Source organism: Balaenoptera borealis (assembly GCF_965194805.1).
Source record: "Balaenoptera borealis genome assembly, chromosome: 16".
NCBI lineage: Eukaryota > Metazoa > Chordata > Mammalia > Artiodactyla > Balaenopteridae > Balaenoptera > Balaenoptera borealis.
The window spans coordinates 35,455,347-35,476,978 of NC_138872.1; the positions used below are offsets into that span (position 1 = coordinate 35,455,347).

The 21,632-nt window shown below is 40.0% G+C and overlaps 1 protein-coding gene across 1 annotated transcript in view; it reads right to left on the bottom strand.

Annotated features, from left to right (window-relative positions):
• Positions 1-18,690, bottom strand: part of HAO1 (hydroxyacid oxidase 1) — a 75,271-nt gene extending 56,581 nt beyond the window's left edge. The window contains exons 1-2 of the mRNA XM_082359168.1: positions 12,092-18,690; positions 5,047-5,198 (exon numbers count right to left, since the gene is read on the bottom strand). Of these exons, the coding sequence (XP_082215294.1) occupies positions 5,047-5,198; positions 12,092-12,228 (289 nt within the window). The 5' untranslated portion in view covers positions 12,229-18,690. The remainder of the gene's footprint in view (positions 1-5,046; positions 5,199-12,091) is intronic.
• Positions 18,691-21,632: the final 2,942 nt, after the last annotated feature.

Below are 21,632 nucleotides of genomic sequence, written 5' to 3' on the forward strand. Positions count from 1 at the left end.
TTAACAAAGTAAAAAGAGCAATTTTTACTCCCACTAAGGTATTATAAACGGAGTATACTTTTCTGAAAGGGAGTTTTTTTTTGTTTTTTGTTTTTAAATGGAATGAGTTTTTTTGTTTTGTTTTGTTTTTTAAAATTTTATTTATTTATCTATTTATTTATGGCTGTGTTGGGTCTTCGTTTCTGTGCGAGGGCTTTCTCTAGTTGCGGCAAGTGGGGGCCACTCTTCATCGCGGTGCGCGGGCCTCTCACTATCGTGGCCTCTCTTGTTGCGGAGCACAGGCTCCAGACGCGCAGGCTCAGTAATTGTGGCTCACGGGCGTAGTCGCTCCGCGGCATGTGGGATCTTCCGAGACCAGGGCTCGAACCCGTGTCCCCTGCTTTGGCAGGCAGATTCTCAACCACTGCGCGAGCATGAAAGTGAGTTTGTAATGTATGGGAGAGAAATATTTTAGGGACTTGGAATCTCAGGGGCAAATAAAAATTGAGCCCCATTTTGGGAAGCTTTTCCTAGTATTTATCTCATGTGACCCTCACAAGAGCCTCTAGAGTTAAGATCTCTCATTTAACTAGGGTTGCCGGCTGTAGCAAATAAACATAGGATACCCAGTTACAAATGATTTGGTTTTTATCTGAAATGCAACTATAACTAGTTCCCTGTATTTTATTTGGCAACCCTATACTCGTTGCCATTTAGAAAATGAAGAAAGAGTAGCTCCATTGGTCACTCTACGACCACACAGTCATGTAAAGAAGAAAGCTCTGTTCTTGGGCTTAGTTCAAAACAGGGACGTGTCCTACAGTGGTGAGGAGAAAGGCCAAAGGACCCCTGAAGCAAGGCTCTGTGAAGAAGTCTAGAGAACCATCTGGGAAGGCAAGACCGTGGTACCGTGGCAACTTCCAGAACTTTCTAGATGCTCATTCTAATTATTCAGGCCAGACCATTCCCTGGGGATTTGATTTCACCTACTCTTACTGACCAGGCTAACAGGAACACTTTCTCCAGAGATGGTGTCTAACTAACCCGTATCCTCTGAACGTGGCCCCAATTTCTCCTTCTAGCTAGGGACCAAGACTCTGGAAAAAAGAAAACTTGATTAGGGTCCAGATAATTAGGAAGGTGGGAAAAAAATCCTCCACAACAGCATCCATAGATCTCACAGTCTCCCCAAGGATCAGGCTAGCTTGAGAGAGTTTCCATATTTGGAAATGATAGAGTAAATCAAATATCAGCTGCATAATTCCATGTTGGTTTTCTGAGTTTTGAGAAAAGAAAGCAGTGTCTACCAAATACGTAGGTTCCTCCACTCTTCCTTAAATTTGCCTGTGGCTGTACAAATATTCAGTTAGTCATTGTCTTGGTTTGCATTCTTCCAGAAGCTGACAATGAGACAACGCTATGAGCCTGAGTCTTTTATTTGAGAATGATGGCAGGGCGAGCTGATGGAGTAGGAAAGTGAAAGAGGGATGGGAGGCAGCCAATGAAGGGTGTGCTAATGAGCAGGTAACTTCTGAAGGCAACTGGGGCTCAGTCTTATTAGGGAAACCCTGGGTGATGGGATTAGAAGATGCTTCAGTTACCCTGATCAAAGAGAGCTGAGGTATTTATCCACCAGCCAGAGGGATGCCCTTCCACTCACCTGCTTCCAACCACCACCCCCATTCATCAGCTCCTGCTGCCAGAGAAAATGTTAGGCAAAGAGTTGCAGGTTCTGATAGAAATGGGAAGTAATAAGGGAATATATCCTGGGCACCAATAGCATCTGTTCCAGGCACACATTCTTTCCTTCCAAGTAACCTATCCATCCCACCACCAAAATGTACCAGCCAAGGAATACTCTTTGTTATGAGCTGATCACCACCTGTTTGGGGGATTAATCTTAATATTAAAAAGACCATCAATCCATAGACAGTAATTGGAAGGTCGAAGAAAACCTTAAGAATGTTGAAATCCTTGAGGGATGATTCTACCACAAATCTGGAACATAAACAGTCATGTCACTGCCCTGACAGGAATGTGTTCAGGATCTTGGCTTCTCCAAGCTAGGTGTGTATAACATTCCGTTGCCAGTTCCTCTGTGTCCTCAGTGTCACCACATCCTCTTTGTTCTGCCTGTTCTACCTTATGCTAATGTCTATCAAGTATTTCAGTCTCCTGCACTCCCCCGGGGGGGTCTGCTCTGCATGCACCTTAAGTGACAAATTAATTACTTTTAGGGAATGTGATTTACAGATAAATGGGCTTCCCCTTGTGATACTTATGGGATTTTCTGGAAATTAAAAGCAGCACAAGGAGGTTAAGAGCCCAGACTCTGGAGCCAGACTGCCTAGGTCTGAATCCCATCTCTATCATTTATGAGCTGTGTGACCCTGGGCATCTGCTGTGTGCCTCTGTTTCTCCTGTATAAAATGGGCTTAATAATAGTACCTACTTCTTTGGGCTGTTCAGAGGATGTGATGTTTTAATACTTGTAATGTGCTTAGAAAAGTGCCTGGAACATGGTAATCATTTTATAAATAAATAAATCTAAAGGGATAAGACTCCAATAGGCATTTAATAATATTTCATGGTTAGTGCTAGAAAGAAATAATGTTAGATAAAATAGTCCTGCCTAGGCTGTCAAATTATAGTTTCTAAGTAAACTTTCTTCTCATTTTTCTTTCCACCCCACCCCCAGCAAAAGTAAGGAGCAGTGACCTTGGAACCATCAGAAGTGATTTGGAGAATAAGTCTTATCATTTACTTAATTATGAAAACCTGCTTTCTATGGAACTAGCTCTTTGCCCATAAAATGGGGACAGTGACACCTGTCAAATAGCAAATAAAATGATATATGTAAAAATACTTTACAGGCTCCAGGGCATTTTACCAAGTGAGCTTTGCTTATTGCCTTCTTCACTTCCTTTTGTTCACTTCCACTCTCTCCATGGTTCCTTCTCCAGTTTTCTCTCTTCTTTTAAATTTAGCTTTTATTGGTCTCTTCTTGCAAAATAATTCAGAAAAAAATTGTATACATATGGACCAAAAATAAGAAGACTATAGAGTCAGGAATAGTCCCATCACTCATAAATAAAAATTTGTAAAATGTGGTCTACATTCTTGGTCTTCAAAAATAAATATATTATATGACCTTATTATTGTTTGTAACTGCTTTTTAAAAATTATTATATTGTAACATATTTCCATGCCACTCAACTCTTTCTATAATATGATTTTTAAATGTTTATCCCATATTTATGCATATTATTTTTTTGCAACCAATCTCCAAATATGGGACATTCGAGTGTTTTTCCTGACTTTTTTCTTATTAAAAATAACAGGCATGAAAATCCCTGAAAGGATGTCATTCTTCAAAATCATAATTATTTCCTTGGCATTCCTAGAAGAGAATTCATAGCATCACTTGGAATTCATATTTTCAAAGCTTTGATACACAGTGCCAAATTATTTTCTAAAAAGATTATTCTATTTTTCACTCTTCCTACTAGTATTTGAAAATGCACATTTTCAACATGCGTATAACCTAATCACCCTATCTAATCTTAAAATAATAATTTGATATTCAGAAAATAAAATTATCAATAATTTTATATTTGACAATTATGGATGGGATAAAAATTGAATACTTTTCATACGTTTATTTGTTATTTTTATGCCTCCATGTGTGACTGTCTTATTTGTCTTTTTTCAATTACATCTTTTCCTCCATTTTTGGGTTATATGTTATTTTGTTATTCAAATAAAAGAGCTCTTTACACAGGAAGGACATTAACTCTTTGCCGTCTCATTTTTCAATTCTTTTTAGTTGGCCATTTGTTTTAAATTTTTATAGATATTTGAGAGCGTGGAAATTTCCATTTTTGTGTGTGTGCTGATTTGTTTGCTTTTGTTTCATTGGTTGTTGTCTATAACATTCTTGGAAAGTCCTCTCTTATCATAACTTTAAATAGACCAATTCATTTCCCTTTTTTCCCTTCTCCTTCTCCATATTTCAGGATTACTGTAGACAAATGGCTGGGGCCACACTTATCTGTGTGTGGTCCTAGAATTAAAGGGACTCCAGACTCTGACCTAAGTCTCTCTAGCACAACCTCACTGTGTCATGCTGACAGTCTAGGCAGTATTTTGTGGAAGACATTTCAAGGAGGGAAGTGAATCCACAAGATCCTTAATTCTTAAAATTAAAATGTTTTAAAATAGTATTTAGTTCCTGCTCTTTGGTCCTGAATTTCCTGCCTTGCTCAGCATCAAAAAAAAAACAAAAAAAAAAATCAGATAGACTTCATTACCAACTTTTATATGTGTTTCTGAAGCAGAATGTGGGGAGATTTATCACTGCACATATCCTTTCAAACGTTCATAGCTGCTAGGGGACTGGGAAGTTAATAAATTAGCCTTAATTAGGAATTTCTGCATATCATATTTGAATTTCTCATCATTCCCTCCTAAGGCAGTTGGAAATGCTCTACTGGGAATATAACCTATCAGTAAATGAATCATGGTCCAAAACCATGGCAGAAAACACAACCAACCAAGTCACTGAATTTGCTCTTTGATGGTGAGAATCATGTGGTTTGGGGGAAGTGGCAAGGGCTTTGAAATTAGGTAGCCATGAAGTTGAGTCCATCTCTGTACTGCCTAGCTGTGTGACCATGGGTGAGGCCATTTCTCAGACCTTGATATTTTGAGTTATTGATATTGATACTCATAATACAACTAAAAGTCATTGAGCCACTACTCTGTGCCAGGCACTGTTTTAGATACTTCATATATGTGAACTCAGTTAATCCTCATAGTAACCCAAGGAGGTAGGTACTATTTTTATCTCCATTTTACAGCTGATAAAACTGAGTATCTTGCTAGAGTCGTACAGCTAGAAGGTAGAAGAGCAGGACGTGCAAGAACAGGCATTCTGATGTCAGTCAATGAGCTTCACTTTTGTGAGTATAAAGACATCCAGGGAAGTGTTTGCTTGATGCATACAGAGAAGGGAGTCGCTAAATGTTAGCCCATTTCTATCCCTTTGAGTGAGAACCTTGTTCCTACCTCGCACAGTTGCAAGCTCCCCATCCACGTGAGCCATGCACTGCATGGCAGTAGCCCCAACGCAGATTGGCATGCTGACTCTCTGCCCTAAAACAGAAGTCGACAGGTCTATTTCAGCAACGTTCCGGAGCATTCGTGGATAAAGCCTCCACCTAGAATTTTTGGAAAACAAAAAAAAAGTTTTTAGAATTTCAAAAGCATAACCAAAGCTTTGACATTACATTTGAGTTAGAAAGAGAAAATATTCTTCTATTTTTCCCAGCAAGCAAAGTCCATTACAAAGCTCAAGGAAATGCGGTAAACTTTAATGGTTGCTAAGATGGAAAGTTAACAATAAGATGAATAATAAACTTCTCAAGCCATTGTTCTTAGTAAGGTATAATTAACACTTTATAGAATTAACCCATTTGAGTGTACAGTTTTTTGCCCTTTGAGAAACGCATGAAGTTGTGTAACCAGACAATCAAGATCTAGAACAGTTCAGTCATCCTGAAAATTTGCCCCATTTCCTTTTGTAGTGAAACTCTCCCCCATCCAATCCCCTAACAACCACTGATCATTTTTTTTTTGTCCCTATTGTTTTGCTTTGCAAGAATATCATACAAATGGAATTATATATAGTCGACCCTTGAACAAGGCGGGGAGCGGGGTGGGGGACGAGGGTCAGCCCTTTGCGCAGTGGAAAATCTGGGTATAACTTTACAGTTGGACCCTCCAGATCTCCAGTTTCACATTCACGGATTCAAGCAACCATGGATCGTGTAGCACCTATTCAGTGAAAAAAATCTGTGTATAAGTGTACCTGCTCAGTTCAAACCCACTTTCAAAGGTCAGCTCTAGTATGTGGACTTTTGAGTCTGGCTTCTTTCACTTAGCCTAATGCTTCTGAGATTCACCCATATTGCTGCATGCATCAATAATTGTTCTCTTTGGTTGATGACTAGTATTCCATTGTAAGAAGGTAGCACAGTTTGTTTATCCATTCTCAAGATAAGAGACATTCGGAATCTTTCAACTTGGGGTGATTATAAATAATGCCACTATAAACATTCACTTAAAGGTTTTTGTGTGAATATAGCTTTCATTTCACTTCTTCCAAGCCATTTTCAAGATGGTATAGAATGGCATGGAGGTTAGATTAGAGTTTAAGAAGATATCCTATGTCTACTTCATCAGTTTTGTTTTTTGGTTTTTGTTTTATTACAGACAGTAGCTTCAGGGAACTACTTTTAAAATTTGATGTGGTTTCTTCAAAATCCTTGATCTGAATTCAGTATCCATTGAAGTATGATGATAAGGGAAGTTTTTATTTTAGTTTAATTGAGCATTTTCATCAACAATGTTATTTGGCAAAGACTGGAGTTTTTGGCTTGAATTTTTGACCCCTGAACATTATCTTAAATTACTTTTTCTGTAATACTTTTGTGTAGCAATAAAAGTTACTAACAAACCAAGAATCAAACTAGTAAATTTTACAGGAAAACTAGTTCTCTTTTCTCTCAGCAAAATTTGTATCTCCCATTTGTTCAGGATTATTTTCTCCTCATTAGTAACTGATTAAAACTGAAAAAAATACAGCCCCATTTCTAATGAGCACTAAGGCAATAAACATGTGAGTACACACACATACATACCTAACTAGCACTCACCTTTCAGGACCTAGATTTAACTCTGCTTCCAGAGAGATCAAGATTTTTTATTATTTGTATTTTATTATTTTTTATTAATACAGTGAAGTGTGATTTAGTAAGGGAGTCACCAAAATAAATCGAACCTCCCAAGTCTTAATTGAAGCCTACTTCCTGTAGTAGAAGAAGAAATTCTGTCTTTGTGTTGCCTTGAGGAATAGCTAAGGGTCTGTAATATAACCTTTCCTCACTTAATAAAGTAAAAACATCCAGCCCTTGTAAGCGTAATAAAGAAGTTTAACTGTGATTTCTCTGCAATTCCTTTGAACATCATAATTGTCATGATTTTCTGTCACACCACATGCTCTGCTGCTGGAAGTCTTTTCTTCTCGACTGACCCTCACAGCATAATTCTTTGATCTCCATTCTGATGGGGGAGAGGAAGAAGCCTTGAAGAGAGTTTTTTACTACCAATCATCTCTAAGTGTATTATTAGAATGAGAGAAAAAAGATTTAATAGCAGCCATTGGCACGCTGGCCTTGGAAGGCATTAATATTTACTTAGAGCTGAGGAAACAATGAAAGCTTTTATGAAGCATACACACAGAGCTGCGGGGCATCAGCCGTGTGTGTGTGTCAGAAAGAACATTTTCAAATATCCAGTTCCCCTTTTTAAGGCAAGGCAAAACCCTTCCATCTCCAGGCAGTAGCTTTAGGCTTGTCCACGAGGTGGCGCAGTCACTTAAATAACTGTTCTTGCTTCCCACACACGTTATTTCCCGCATTGAGAATGGCATTACAGACGCTCGTCAACCAATGCACAAAATGCAATTCCTAGGCCAAATTAGATGAGATCAATGGAGTGGGAAATGTAGGTTCTCTAGAAAGTCCTCCATATTTTGAAATTTTCCAAAGAGCAATTACAACTAACCTTGTCAGGTAATAGCTCTCCAAGCCCCACCCAATCCCATCCCCCAATTTAAGTGATTTTTTTCCCCACAGTCTTACATAAACCAGTAGCTGACTATAACCTTGGACTCTGCTCTTATGGGACCTCCACTTTGGAAAAAGTTATGAAGATTGACAAAAGAATCGAGTCAATTGAATAATAAACCTCTTTCATAGGTTTCCTGAGTTAAAATAAGTGGGGCAAAAGTTGGGATCCATTTTGTTAGGGAAACCACTGACTGAAACAGTCTGCCCTGGCCAGGCCCAATAGTAAACACTTGCATGAGTTTTATTAAACAGGAGGTCCTGGTAAGGAACGTGAAACTAACAAGCCACCACCAACCAGAAAAATTCAGGAAAAGTCGAAAGGAGAGGAGACTCCAGTGATATGTCTTACCAACTTTCCAGAATCCTCCTCACTGGAATCCATCTTGTCTGAGCGATGCGTGCGCCACCAGGAAGGACCCTGAGTCAGAATGATTGGCCAGAGACAACCCGGAAACTAATTCCATCACCATAAAACCCAAGACTGGGAGCCACGTGGCAGAAAAGTCCTCCTGGTTTCCTTTACCCTGCTGCTCTCCGTCCGGGCGCCCCTTCCCAATAAAGTCTCTTGCTTTGTTAGCATGATTGTCTCCTCAGACAATTCTTTTCCAAGTGTTAGACAAGAGCCCACTCTCGGGCCCTAGAAGGGGTCCCCCTTCCTGCAACATTTTCACATCCAACAAGGACCTTGATTTTAATTTATCATAAATCAGGTGATATGCACAGTCCTCAAGAGGAGGTTCACTGACAACAGAAGACACCTGTTCATCGCCTAGCTTTGAAGTCCTGTGCTGTTATTGAATCCCACCAACTCAACACACAGAATTAATAATTCCGGTAAGATGATCATATTGCATCTTAATTTCTCCACATTAATTATTCTAAGCATTAAAAACACATAAAATATATGTACAAACCTACAGAATGTGTGTATATATGTATATAAAATATACCACAGTATTTGTAATCATACTTTTTAACCATTCATTTGTAATATCGAGAGATCTTTAAAAAATTTAACTGAATTATTATCAACCTCTGAGGCACCCTGGTAAAGGAAGAAGGAGGGCAGGAATTTAAGTCTGAAGAAAACACAGCATGGTAAACATATTTAAATAGTCAAGCCATTTTTGGAAAGGCTCCGTGTGTAGTTAAGTTTCAGAAGGCCTGTGAATCTCCTGAAATGGCGTGTGTGTGTGTGTGTGTGTGTGTGTGTGTATGCTTGTCAACACTTCTCTAGATAAAGAAGCCACAGCTTTGAGGTCCAAAGTGGGGAGGGGGAGTGGTTTTCAGGGAAGAGGGGGAAGAAAAAGAGGCGTGGAGGGAGGAGGAGGAGAAGGAGGAGCTGAGGGTGGAGCTGGGATAGAGATCTCTTAGCATGTGACTCTTCAAAAAACAAGAGACAATTAGCTGCTTTTCATAATGCAAGAGAAAAAGCAGCTTACTTACCTGTTGTGCAAATGAGCTGAATGATTCTGTGACATTTACACCTATGAGAAGAACACTGACAGTGCCACTGGTAAGTGTAGATTGCTTCTCAAATATTAAGGAGAGGGAATGATTTCACTTTTACCATCTGTTATTTGAAAGAAAACCACACAATTTTCCGGGTTGCTAAGTGATCCGCGAGGGATGAGGAGAGCTTCTTTTTCTAATATTACAGGACTTCTAAATACCCAAATCAGAGAATTATATTCCACCAATGATAATTTCACAAGAAGCCACAAAATATGTGCAGATCACGGTTTAGAAAGATACCCTGAGTTAATGTGTAAGAGAAACAAAGTACTGTTCTTTTGAAAATTAACTCCAATCAAGTCAGGCCCCACAAAACCTAGCAAGCTGACGTTTTTCTCTGTTCCTGTTATAATTGCAATAGGGAACTGTTCTACTGGGTGGTTCTATCTATTTGACTTTATTTGTCCTTTTTTATGTGGGGAGTGGACACAGTAGTATTAGAGCCCCAAGTCTTAGCCAGAAATATCTCCAAGCAACCATTTGGTCACATAAGTGGCCCGTGTCTCCAGAACTCCAAATTGTGGTTGTCAGAGCTGGGTACAGAGATAAAAGGTGTTATTGTGAATGACCGTTTGCTACACTTGTGGCATGGGGAGGGGTATAAATGTCATAACTGTCTTTAAAATACTCTGTCATTGTGTCACAAGGGGTTATCTGAAGTTTGTTTATTTTGCCATCTTCATTTGGATCAGAATGAGAGGTTTCAGACTGATTGCCTTCATCCCATCAAGCCAAAGCCACCACCACCTCGGCAGAACATCTATTTTTAGTTCCATGTGATCAGCTTGATGACACAGGGTGAGGACTGAAAGGTCACCCAGCAAGTTACACAGCAAAAGAGGAACTGGGATGTTAGATAGGCAATGTGTGCTGCAATAAAAACTCCTCAGGTGGTTGATAATAATCCTCTCTCCTCCAGAGAAAGTTGATTAATACATTTTTCCCTTCTTTAAAGCTGAACAAAATTGAATGATCAAGGTTCATGGAGAAGGTGGCATTGAAACCTCATTCTCATTATCTGTGTCTTCACCCTAAATTACTCAGTACTTAGGCTGAGTAAGCTGAGAATACTCACTGCAGAACCACGTAATTCACAGAAGTTGTGAGGTACTTTTCCAGTCCACATCTTGGAAGTCACCACAGTCTTCTGTGTCTCACCAGGTTTCGAGAATTTCTAGGGTTGAAGAGGTGTTCTGTCTTCTTTGCTACACCCCTTTGCTTCCTCTTAAAGGCCTCCAATGGGCCAATTGTTTTGGGTCCAGTTTGCATCAATTCAACCCACCAGCACTATGGAGGCCCAAGGTCAATGTGCATCCACTGGAATGTAAGCTCCTGTGGACAAGAACTTTCTTCATCTGGCTTACTACTCTATCCTCAGCATGTAGTACTGAATCGAGCCCACTGAGAGTCTTAATGTGTGAGGTAATTAATCAACTAGCATGGGGTGAAGGGCGGTAAGGGGTGAGGAAGGCTGTGTATAAGTGGAGTAGGTGGTCACCTGAGCATTGTGCCCCGAGGAATGCTGAGGGACACCAACTCCATCATCCTGTCAAGGCCCTGAAATTTCCTTGGTTAAAATTACCTATTTGGGTTCAAGTGTTGCTTTCAGGAGACTACTAATAGGCAAACCACATCACCTGGTGAAGAGAGTTGAGATGGGCCCAAGAAGGGGCATCTTTCAAGAGCAGAACATGTTGAAGGGACCCCAAAATATTACATAACAGTTGGAAAAAATCATGCAGAATTTTAAGCCGCTCCACTCTTTGCCAACTTTTCCCTTCCCATGGCTCCCCCAGCATTTATTAAATCTCACTTGTGTCCCAGAAAAGATCTGAGACAAAGTCAAGGCTTGAAGGAGTTTTGGGAAGCCCCGCACCCCCTTTCACCCCACTCTCAGGCTCCTGCACTGATTTGCAGATGAATCGGTGCTGCTTGCCAGGAACCACCTTGGTTAGAATGATTTCATTTCTCCTAACTTACACATAGAAAAATGATTTTGATTGATTTTGCTCTAGGCTAAAGAAGAAATGAGGAAGGCAGGCAGATTCTTTCCCCTGGGTACTTTTTGCCTGTTTTCTTTAATTTTTCACCTTCCATGAGTGCCCGCAACATTCGCTGGCTTCACTAAAAGCTATAATATAAGATGAATGAGCCCCAAAGACTATAGTATATGGAGGGCTCGCCTCCCCTGCTCCAGCAAATAAACCATTTCCTAATTACTGAGAGAAAAAGGGTTTTCCTCCTTTAAAGTTATTTTGTTTCTAGTTTTTATTACAAATAGAAAACATAAACCATGACATCTACCATCTTGGGCTTTGAAATATGAAAGTCAAGGGAAAACTAATTTGGGAAGAGAGATGAAGCACTTTGAAGGAGAGATGAAACAGCAAAGTTGAAAGAGTAATGCTATATGGACAAACTGGAATCTAAGGTGAAAATTTAGACAATGGTAATCGAAATGAATTATAATGGAAAGCCAGCAGAATGGGAACATTTGAGGCAACCATCCGATCTAGTTTGACCAGATAAGACAGCTATCTTTTGTTTAATATTCATGGTTTCCTACACCATAAAATAGACCATCACTGTCATACTCAGAGGAAAAGAAAATGGAGTTATCAGAATTTATCACCATTTTTATACAGAGTTAAGTGTATAAAAATGTATGTATCCACATAATTCCAAGTGAGGAAACTTAGGGTTAGCTTTTTTCAAGATTCCCAGGCTTGGAATATGTTCAAACAAGTTTAAAGCCCAACATTTCTCACAGCCCTATGAATATCGCCTCTCTACTAAGCATACTATCTAGACAAATAATTCCATACCATCAACATTAAAGCTGAAAGATCTTGTTTTGATAGAATGTCTTTGTGTAATTTTTAAATATGATTTTAAAAAATTCTTACCTGGAAAATGCTGCAATATTATCAGCCAAGGTTTCCTGATCATTTGCCCCAGATTTATAATAGTCAAATATAGACTTTGGAAGTATGGATTTAGCATGTTGTTCATAATCACTGATGCAAACAAGCCGGGTGAACATTTTCCTGTTGCGAACCCTGGGATGTTTTTCTTTTTTTTCCCTGTGTTACTTTCTACATCCTGACAATTCTGTTATTTGTCAATTATTAATAGACTTTTTCCAAAGTTCAGATTTAGTTGTCTGTTGTGTACATTAAGAGAGCAAACATATGCTTAGACTTTGAAATTTTATTTTCAGCTGTCTGCCAAAGAACAGGTAGTACACCTAAGCCACAAGAAGTTGGGTTGGGGAGGCAACAGGAGGGGATTAGGTGTTTGTCACATGAAAAAGGCAGAAGAATGAGTAAAAATTAAAAACCTAGAGAAGTACTTGCCTAAAGCCGCTCTTGGCTCAGTTCTGCCTAAGGCTGCTTCTTCCCCGGGGCATGTGACTTTGCTGCCTAACAGGTACTGGAATGGGCTGCCCACTCATTTTCATTCCATATTTGGATCATGCACATATATGAAAAAGAGCTTATGAAATGAATGGGGCATCTGTTACTGGAAGGGGGACCCCTTCCAGGGCCCGAGAGTGGACCCTTGTCTAACACTTGGAAATGAATTGTCTGAGGAGACACACATACTGACAAAGCAAAAGACTTTATTGGGAAGAGGTGCCCAGGCGGAAAGCAACAAGGTAAGGGAACCCAGGAGAACTGCTCTGCCACGTGGCTCGCAGTCTCATTTTATGATAATGATAATCTTGTTAGCTTTCCAGATAGCCTCTGGCCAGTCATCTTGCTCGTACCCATATTTGATCTGACTCAGCATCCTTCTTAACGCTCCTCTTGCCTTCTTGGCTGGCACCTCTCAGCCAAGATGGATTCCAGTGCAAGGTTTCTGGGAGTTTGGCAGAACATATTATGGACTGACGTCTCCTCCTTCCTTTTGGCCCCTCTCAAATTCTCCTGGTTTGTGTTCAGCAACAGCACTGTGTTCCTTATCAGGACCTCCTTTTGAGACAACTCATGCAAGCCATTTATCATCATGCCTGGCCAAGGCAGGCAGTTTCGGTCCGTGGTTCCCTAACACATCCAGTAAATGCAGGGTGTCTACACAATATGAAACTCAGCCGATTATAAACATTTGGCTTTAACAAGGAACATTAAGGCCAAATTTACAGTTAATTCTTAGAATCTTATCTTGCTCTGGAGAGGATGCAAGCAAGTGCCAGTCCAAAAGACCACGTGATCTCAATCCAAATTTCACTCAGTCATGGACTGAACACCTGGGGAAGATTCATATTAGTAAGAAATGACTCAGAAAGCAATGGCTTTGACATCAGTTAGACCTGGTTTTCAATCTGGGAGCCCCCACTTAAAGCTGCTCACGTGCTGTCCAGTAGCTGAATTCCAACTGCCTACACCTCTATGAGAATGCTCTTTTAAATTTAGAGCCTGCTTTTCCATCCACATGGCATGCTAAAGTGCTATGGAATCAATGCCCCCTGGAATAATCCTCCACCGAGGGTTTAGTGGAATTGGTATATAAATACCAAATCCCTCACTCCTCTGGGTTAACTCATAGGTGGGTGTTCTACAGTGCAGGCTTCAGTTGCCCGCAAGTGTTAGTAGGCTGCTAAGCCACCATGTGTCAGCTGCCTTCCCTTCCAATCTCACTCCCTTACCCTTTAATTTAATCAAAGAGCTTTACGCTGTTAGGATTAGCATTGAATTATAGATAGGTTTATTCCTAAAGTTCACAAATGCTTACTTTTTGCTTCAGGGTAGTGATAACTAAATTGACCCTAAAAATACTATTGGAATGTGAAATTCTGTTAATATGTTAAGGGAGTTCTAAAAGAAATAACTCCATCGCACAGTTAACAAAATCATTATGAAAATTGATCTGAGATCTTACTTGCTGCGAGAACTGATTCAAAAGTTGCATATTAAAGCAAGACCTTTTATTTACATATTCATTTATTTGCAACTTCGACACTTATTAAAACTTTTAGCACCTTGCAATTAAAGTAATTTTGATGCAGAGGCAATTTAGCATTCTGGAATGAACCTTAAACAGGCCAAGTGCTTGAGAAACTAAAGGAGATAAGGGCCAGTGCTTCCCAAAGGGTGGCCCTGGACCAGCAGTGTCAGTCTCACCTGGAAATTTTTGTTAGAAATGCAAGTTCTCAGGCCCCACCCCTGTCCTGCTGAATCAGAAACTCTACAGCCTTTTGTGCTGTAACAAGCTTTCCAGGTGACTCTGATGTACAGTATGGTTTGAGAACCACTGCTCTGGCTCGACTGAGAGTAAAGGAGGATTTATTTTAAGAAGCTCAAATTAAAAGAAAAAGAAAAAAATTCCACTCTCATCTGTACTAATGCAGCCGACAGCTGATTTGGTGCACAAACCATCTTTGCGGATAAACTAAATATGGTCCCCACATCGTTTCATGAACCTCTTGGTGGAGAGAACTAAAAGAAGTGGGTGGAGTTTAGAACCGCTTCTGTTAATTTGTGATAATTACGTTGTTTAAATAGCTCACATTTTTTCAGAGACAGTACATTCTGTAAAACTCCGCTCTAGCCCTCTGTGAAGTGAGAAGCTGAGGACAAAACAGGACAAGTTCAGGCTTTGTTCAAGCTGCTAAAGGTTGAGCTTGCCCACACCGCCACCGACTGCCCAATTTGGGAATCAGGATGGTAAATGGCCAGGAGATGGCCTCTGCTGCTGGATTTGAGCTAAAAGATAGAGGGGATTTTTGCTTTTTTATTTTTTTTTTTACACTGGACTTTCTTTATTCATGTCAACCCTTCTTAACATCCCAATAAAGTGTTGAACAGAATAATGCCTCACTGTCTCTGCAGCTCTTGGGTATTTTCCAAACCATGTGGAACTCTCCTCTTGCATTCATCACAAGGAAAACTCAAGCATGAGCTCTACGAGAACTCCACATCCTCAGTTGGATCTTCCCTCACTTGTCTCAAGATGTGATGGAGACCATTGCTTGAAGGATGTCTTATTTCCTGCTTTTAGCCTTTCAGAGGCTTTTCATTTTCAATGAGATGTAGCGTAGGTAGAATCTTAGTCATCTTCACTGTTCTAAGCACTAGAAGGGGCTAGAAGGGGCTGTTCACAATGTCACAAACACTAATACCTAGGAAGACACCAGGCCATCCAGGATAGCTGAAGGGATTGCCTCTTACAAGGGTAAAAAATATTTCATTGTGAGTTTGTTAGCCGGAAACTGGGTTTGCCTCTTGGTGGATGTTGAGACAATAGACAAAATCAAGCCAACGATCGGGAGAAGGAAGGATTTATTATTACTTGCGGAAAGTAACGAGGTCTTTCCCAAAGCAGTGTCTCCCCTAACAGCAAAATTGGGGAAGGTTTTTTTTTTTGAATTTTATTTTATTTACTTTTTTATACAGAAAGTTCTTATTAGTTATCCATTTTATACATATTGGTGTATATATGTCAATCCCAATCTCCCAAAACTTGGGGAAGTTTTAAGCAAAGGGTAAATGCATATTCATGAAGGAGCTGGAGCAGAGGAGAATTCAGCATAGAATTAGGGCAAAAGTCGACAGAGTCCAAGTTTTAGTTGATTGAAGTTAGGAGGGTCAACTTCATCATTCCATCCTTCACCGGGGTGGGGGGTGGGGCCTTAGTTCCTACAGAACTCAAAGATACATTACTATATATATCCCTTGAGGAGGACCTAGGACTCTGCTTTATCACTGCACTACTGTTTGACTGTCTTTTCTCTGTTCCTGAATTCCTTTGTTCCCTTGAGATCATTAATTACCGAGACCTTTTCAAGGGCAAGCATTGCAGCCAGGCTTAGATCACTAAATGGCTCAGGCCAAAATGGTTTCTTTTATGTCAGAAAAAGAGAAGCCAAATATGGTCTTTTCCTCTGGGGACCCTCCTACCCTATCTGCCTACAGTTTTACTTTGCATTTTCCTGATTATTAATGAGTTTGATAATCTTTTTTATGTTTGTTTAATTGGCTTTTTATGTTTTCCAACTTGTGAAATGCTTGCTCATGTCTTTGGTGAATTTTTATATTAGATTTGTTGTTGTTGATAGTTAGAATTTCTTTATATACTTTGGATACATCTTTTGTGGTTATACATATATAAGGTACATTTTTACTAAGTTCTTGACGTTTTTCACACACACAAAATGCCAATGTCAGTCTCAAAGCTGCCTGATTGAGGGCATGTGATTAGATAGTCCCCATTTTCTTTCTCTTCCTTCCTTCCTCCTTTTCTTTCTCCCTCTCCGCCTCCTTCTCTTTGACTTCATCTTTAACTTCATTTTCTTTCTCTTCTTTTTCTTCTTCTTCTTCCCCTTCCTCTTCTTCCTCCCCCTCATTCTCTTACTTTTGTTCCTCTTTTATCCCCCTCCTTATTCTAATTAGAGTCAAGTTCTAAACGGGCAAGTTGCCTCTAACCAGGTGAATTTTTTTTTTCTGTTTCATCCGCTAAATGTGTTGCCCTTTGAGGTCCTGGCTTTGAGCTGCAATGAAAGCGTGCACAACTGTTACGAGCTTCTGGAAAGGTTCCCTCTTTCATTCTGTGCAAAAAGGCAGGACTTTGCAAGCAGTCTCTGGCAGTGGTCTGAAGATGGAGATGAGGTGCAAAGAATTGTCTTGTGCTTCTCCACTACACTGGTTAACATCTTTTTGAGTATCCACCTTGAAAGTGATATGGTTTATCTTCTGTTCCCCAAGGTCCATGAAGCAATTAAAATAGAAATCCAATTCAAGGGTTCAGCACATGCCCTTGGAGGAAAAGTGGCTCTGCTTACCTCTCTGGGCTCTTGCTCTCATTCAACTTTGGTCTGTTTATTCCTTACTATTTTATGAAGATGCCAATGCCTTGTGCACTGTGCTAGTCATTATTGCTCTTCAGCAAATAGATCTCTTGTCTTCCAGGCTCATCCTAGGATTGAATGTCCTGATTTACATGTGATATGGTAGGGTCATAAGACCTGTTGGCCAAAGAATCATGGGTGGAAATGTAGTGTGTCAATTCTGGGATAGAGAATTTAATTGGAACTGAAACCTTCTGGGCCTGTTGTTTCCTCTGCCATGATAACTAACAGTATTAATACCAGACAGGGCCCTGTGGGGCTCCTGGGCACAATGGCTTTCTGTGTCCCCCCTTTCTTTGATTACAGGAAATAGCTTTCATTCCGCCTCCGTGACCTTCCCTGAGTTCCAAGGGGCAGATTCAAGCAGTTGTTATTTCGGGAAGGGAGGGGATGCAAGACAAGGGAGAAACAAACAGTCAAGAGAAACAATAGTACAGCCTTGGGGCAAGGTCCTTGTTCCGCATCAAAGGACATACACAACAATATCTTTGAGCTGTTTTGCAGATACTGAAACCCCCTCCAGGTGGGAAAAGTTAACGATTAACAATGGTATGCTGCCCACAAGCAAGTAGACCCCAGACCAGTTGGAACCTGAAGGTTGATGATGCTGACTCCTACTTACCTCACCACCAGCCCATCAGAAGAATGTCCATGAGCTGATCACGCCCTTTTTGAACCATTACTGTAAAACTTCTCACTATCCTCTCCAAGTGGGGACACATAGTTTTTTGAGGCAGGAGGTCGCTGTGTCACCCTTTGCCTGGCAAAGTAATAAAGTTATCCTTTTCTACTTCACCCCAAACTCTGTTTCCAAGATTCGATTCGGCACTGGTGTACAGAGAAGCTGAGCTTTCGGCATCAATTTTCCAAATAGTGGCTGCTCCAGCAACCCGAGTTCCCAAATGTGGGCATCATGGAGCACAGCCTCTAGCCAGTACAAAATGGTTATGGAGTGTGAGCAAGAATAAACTTCTGTTGTTTTAAGACACCGACATTTTGAAGTTTTTTACTGCTGCAGTACACCCTCAGTGACTTAAAAAATAGTATTAGAGAAAGAGTAACAAAAAAGAAAAAATGTTGGGTATTTGGTTAGGGGGTGAGTAGTAGGAAAACTATGAAAGTTAAGAAGGATTAAAATTCATGTCATGCAGTGGCAAAACCATTGTTATTCATATCACTAGCAATAACTTGGAAGGCAGATCACGTACTTAATGAACCCCTTAAGGGAAAGAGTTGGAAAGCAAATATATAGCATGAGTTGGCTACTATTTAGCTGAGTTGGGTGCATTACTACAAGAAAAAATAAACAAGCTCACAAAGACTTGGCTGATTTATACACAGGGAAAAAAAAGATTCCCCAAAAAGAGAGTCCAGAAATGGGGAGATTTGAAAGGCTTGCAGATGTTACTTGTTCCCAAACCCTGTCAATAAAATAAAAAATTTAAAAGATGTTTGGGTGATAAAGGTCTTTTCAAACTCAGTTCTGTGCAAGGATCAAATCTAGGGCACATCCCTCACACTCATTGTTAACACAACTGAATGAAGTAAGCCATCTCAGAGCAAGAACCAGATAAGAATATGATGCTCAGGGGCTTTCCTGGTGACACAGTGGTTGAGAATCTGCCTACCGATGCAGGGGACATGGGTTCGAGCCCTGGTCTGGGAAGATCCCACATGCCGCGGAGCAACTAGGCCCATGAGCCACAACTACTGAGCCTGAGCATCTGGAGCTTGTGCTCCACAACAAGAGAGGCTGCAACAGTGAGAGGCCCGCGCACCGTGATGAAGAGTGGCCCCTGCTCACCGCAACTAGAGAAAGCCCTCTCACAGAAACGAAGACCCAACAAAGGCAAAAATTAATTAATTAATTAATTAATTAATTAATTAATTAATTTAAAAAAAAGAATATGATGCTCAATAAATCCTTTCAGCAGGACAGCATGACAGGGGAAAGAGTAAAAAGGAGTGGCTGAGATATCCAAGTTATGACCCAGTCCTGCATCATCCCAAATTTAGTGACACAAAGCAAGATCTGTTTTGATATGCTCACAGAGTCTGTACATCAGGAATCTGGACAAGGCAAACAGGGATGGCTTTATGCTCTTCCATGATGTGTTACCTCAGATGATATGACATGAATATATGGGGGCTAGAATAATCTAGGGGCTAATCACTCACATATCTGGCACCTTGGCTGGAACGTCTCAAAGGCTAGAGTCAGCTGGGACAGTCAATCAGAGAATCTACAACATGAAGCTTCTTCATGTCACTAGGATTTCTTCACAGCAAGGTAGCTCAGGTGATTGAACTTCATACATGATGGTTTAGCACTCAAAGAGTGAATGTTCTAGCAAACAATGCATAAGCTACATGGCTCTTTACAACCCAGACTCAGAAGTCACATAGCACCACTTGCTCTGCTTTTGGTCAAAGCCATCTCAAATTCAAAGGAAAGGAGACACAGACTTCAACTCTTTTTTTTTCTTTTTTAATGGACCTACAATTATATTTCAGGTGTACAAGATAGTGATTCAATATATTTTTCTTTTTAACATCACTGACAGTTATTTATTTATTTATTTAAATTGAAGCAGAGTTGGCATACAAAATTGGTTTCAGGTGTATAACATAGTGGTTCCACATTTATGTACATTATGAAATGATCTCCATAATAAGTCCAGTAACCATCTGTCACAATACAGTTATTACAATATTATTGATTGTATTCCCTATGCTGTACATTACATTGTCATGACTTATTTATTGTATGGCTGAAAGTTTGTACCTTTTAAATCCCCTTTACTTATTTTGTCCATTTCCCTACCCCCCTTCCCTTTAGCACCGCCAGTTTTTCTATATCTATGAGTCTGTCTCTGTTTTCTTCTGTTGGTATATGTGTTTGTTTTTTTAGATTCCACAAATAAGTGAAATCATGTAGTAGTTGTCCTTCTGTCTGACTTATTTCACTTAGCATAATACCGTCTAGATCTATTTATGTTGTCCCAAAGGCAAGATTCCATTCATTTTTTTAATGACTGAGTAGTATTCCATGGTGTGTTTGTACACACACACCCCACATCTTCCTTCCTTATCCATCCATTGATGGGCACTTAGGTTGCTTCCGTACCTTGGCTATTGTAAGTCATGCTGCAATGAACATAGAGGTGCATATATCTTTTTGAATTAGCATTTTCATTCTCTTTGGATAAATACCCAGCTGTGAAATTGCTGGACCTTCTGGTAGTTCTATTTTAAATTTTTTGAGGAACCGCCATATTGTTTTCTATAGTGGCTGTAGCAATCTGCATTCCTACCAACAGTGCACAAGTGTTCCCTTTTCTCCATATCCTCATCAACACTTGTTATTTGTTGTCTTTTTGATAACAGGCATTCTGACAGGTGTGAGGTGGTATCTCATTGTTATTTTGATTTGCATTTCCCCATGATTAGTGATGTTGAGCATCTTTTCATGTGACTGTTGGCCATCTGCATGTCCTCTTTGGAAAAATGTCCATCCAGGTCCTCTGCCTATTTTTCAATCAGATTTTTTTTGATATTGAGTTATATGAGTTCCTTGTATATTTTGGGATATCAATGCCTTATTAGATATGTGATTTGCAAATATTTTCTCCCATTCAGTAGGTTGCCATTTTGTTTTGTCAATGGTTTCCTTCATTGTGCAAAAGCTTTTTAGTTCGATGTGTTCCCATCTGTTTATTTTTCTTTTGTTTTTCTTGCCTGAGGAGACATAACCAAAAAAATTGCTAAGACTGATGTCAGAGAGCTATGTCCCATGTTTCCTTCTAGGAGTTTAATGATTTTAAGCTTACATTTAAGTCTTTAATCCATTTTGAGTTCATTGTTTTATTTTATTATTATTACTTTTTTGGCTGCCTTGGGTCTTAGTTGTGGAACGCAGTATCTTCATTGAGGCATGTGGAATCTTTCATTGCAGCGCGTGGTCTTCTCTCTAGTTGTGGCGTGCAGGTTTTCTCTTTCTACTTGTGGCACACAGGCTCCAGGGAATGGGAGCTCTGTAGTTGTGGTATGTGGGATCCAGAGTGTGTGGGCTCTGAAGTTTTGTGGCACACAGGCTCTCTCATTGAGGTGTGTGAGCTCAGTACTTGTGGCATGTGGGCTTAGTTGCCCTGTGGGGTGTAGGATCTTGGTTCCCCAGCCAGGAATCAAATCCATGTCTCCTGCATTGGAAGGCAGATTCTTTACCACTGTACCACCAGGGAAGTCCCTGGGTTCATTTTTTTATATATGGTATAAGACAGAGACTCAAACTTATTTTTTTGTTGTCGTTGTTCATGGCTATATTTTCTTTTTTGAAAAACATCTTTATTGGAGTATAATTGCTTTACACTGTTGTGCTAGTTTCTGCTGTATAACAAAGTGAATCAGTTATTTGTGTACATATATCTCCATATCCACTCCCTCTTGCACCTGCCTCCCACCCTCCCTATCCTGTCCCTCTAGGTGGTCACAGAGCACCAAGCTGATCTCCCTGTGCTATGCGGCTGCTTTCCACTAGCTATCTATTTTACATATGGTAATGTATATATGTAAATGTTACACTTTCACTTCATCCCAGCTTA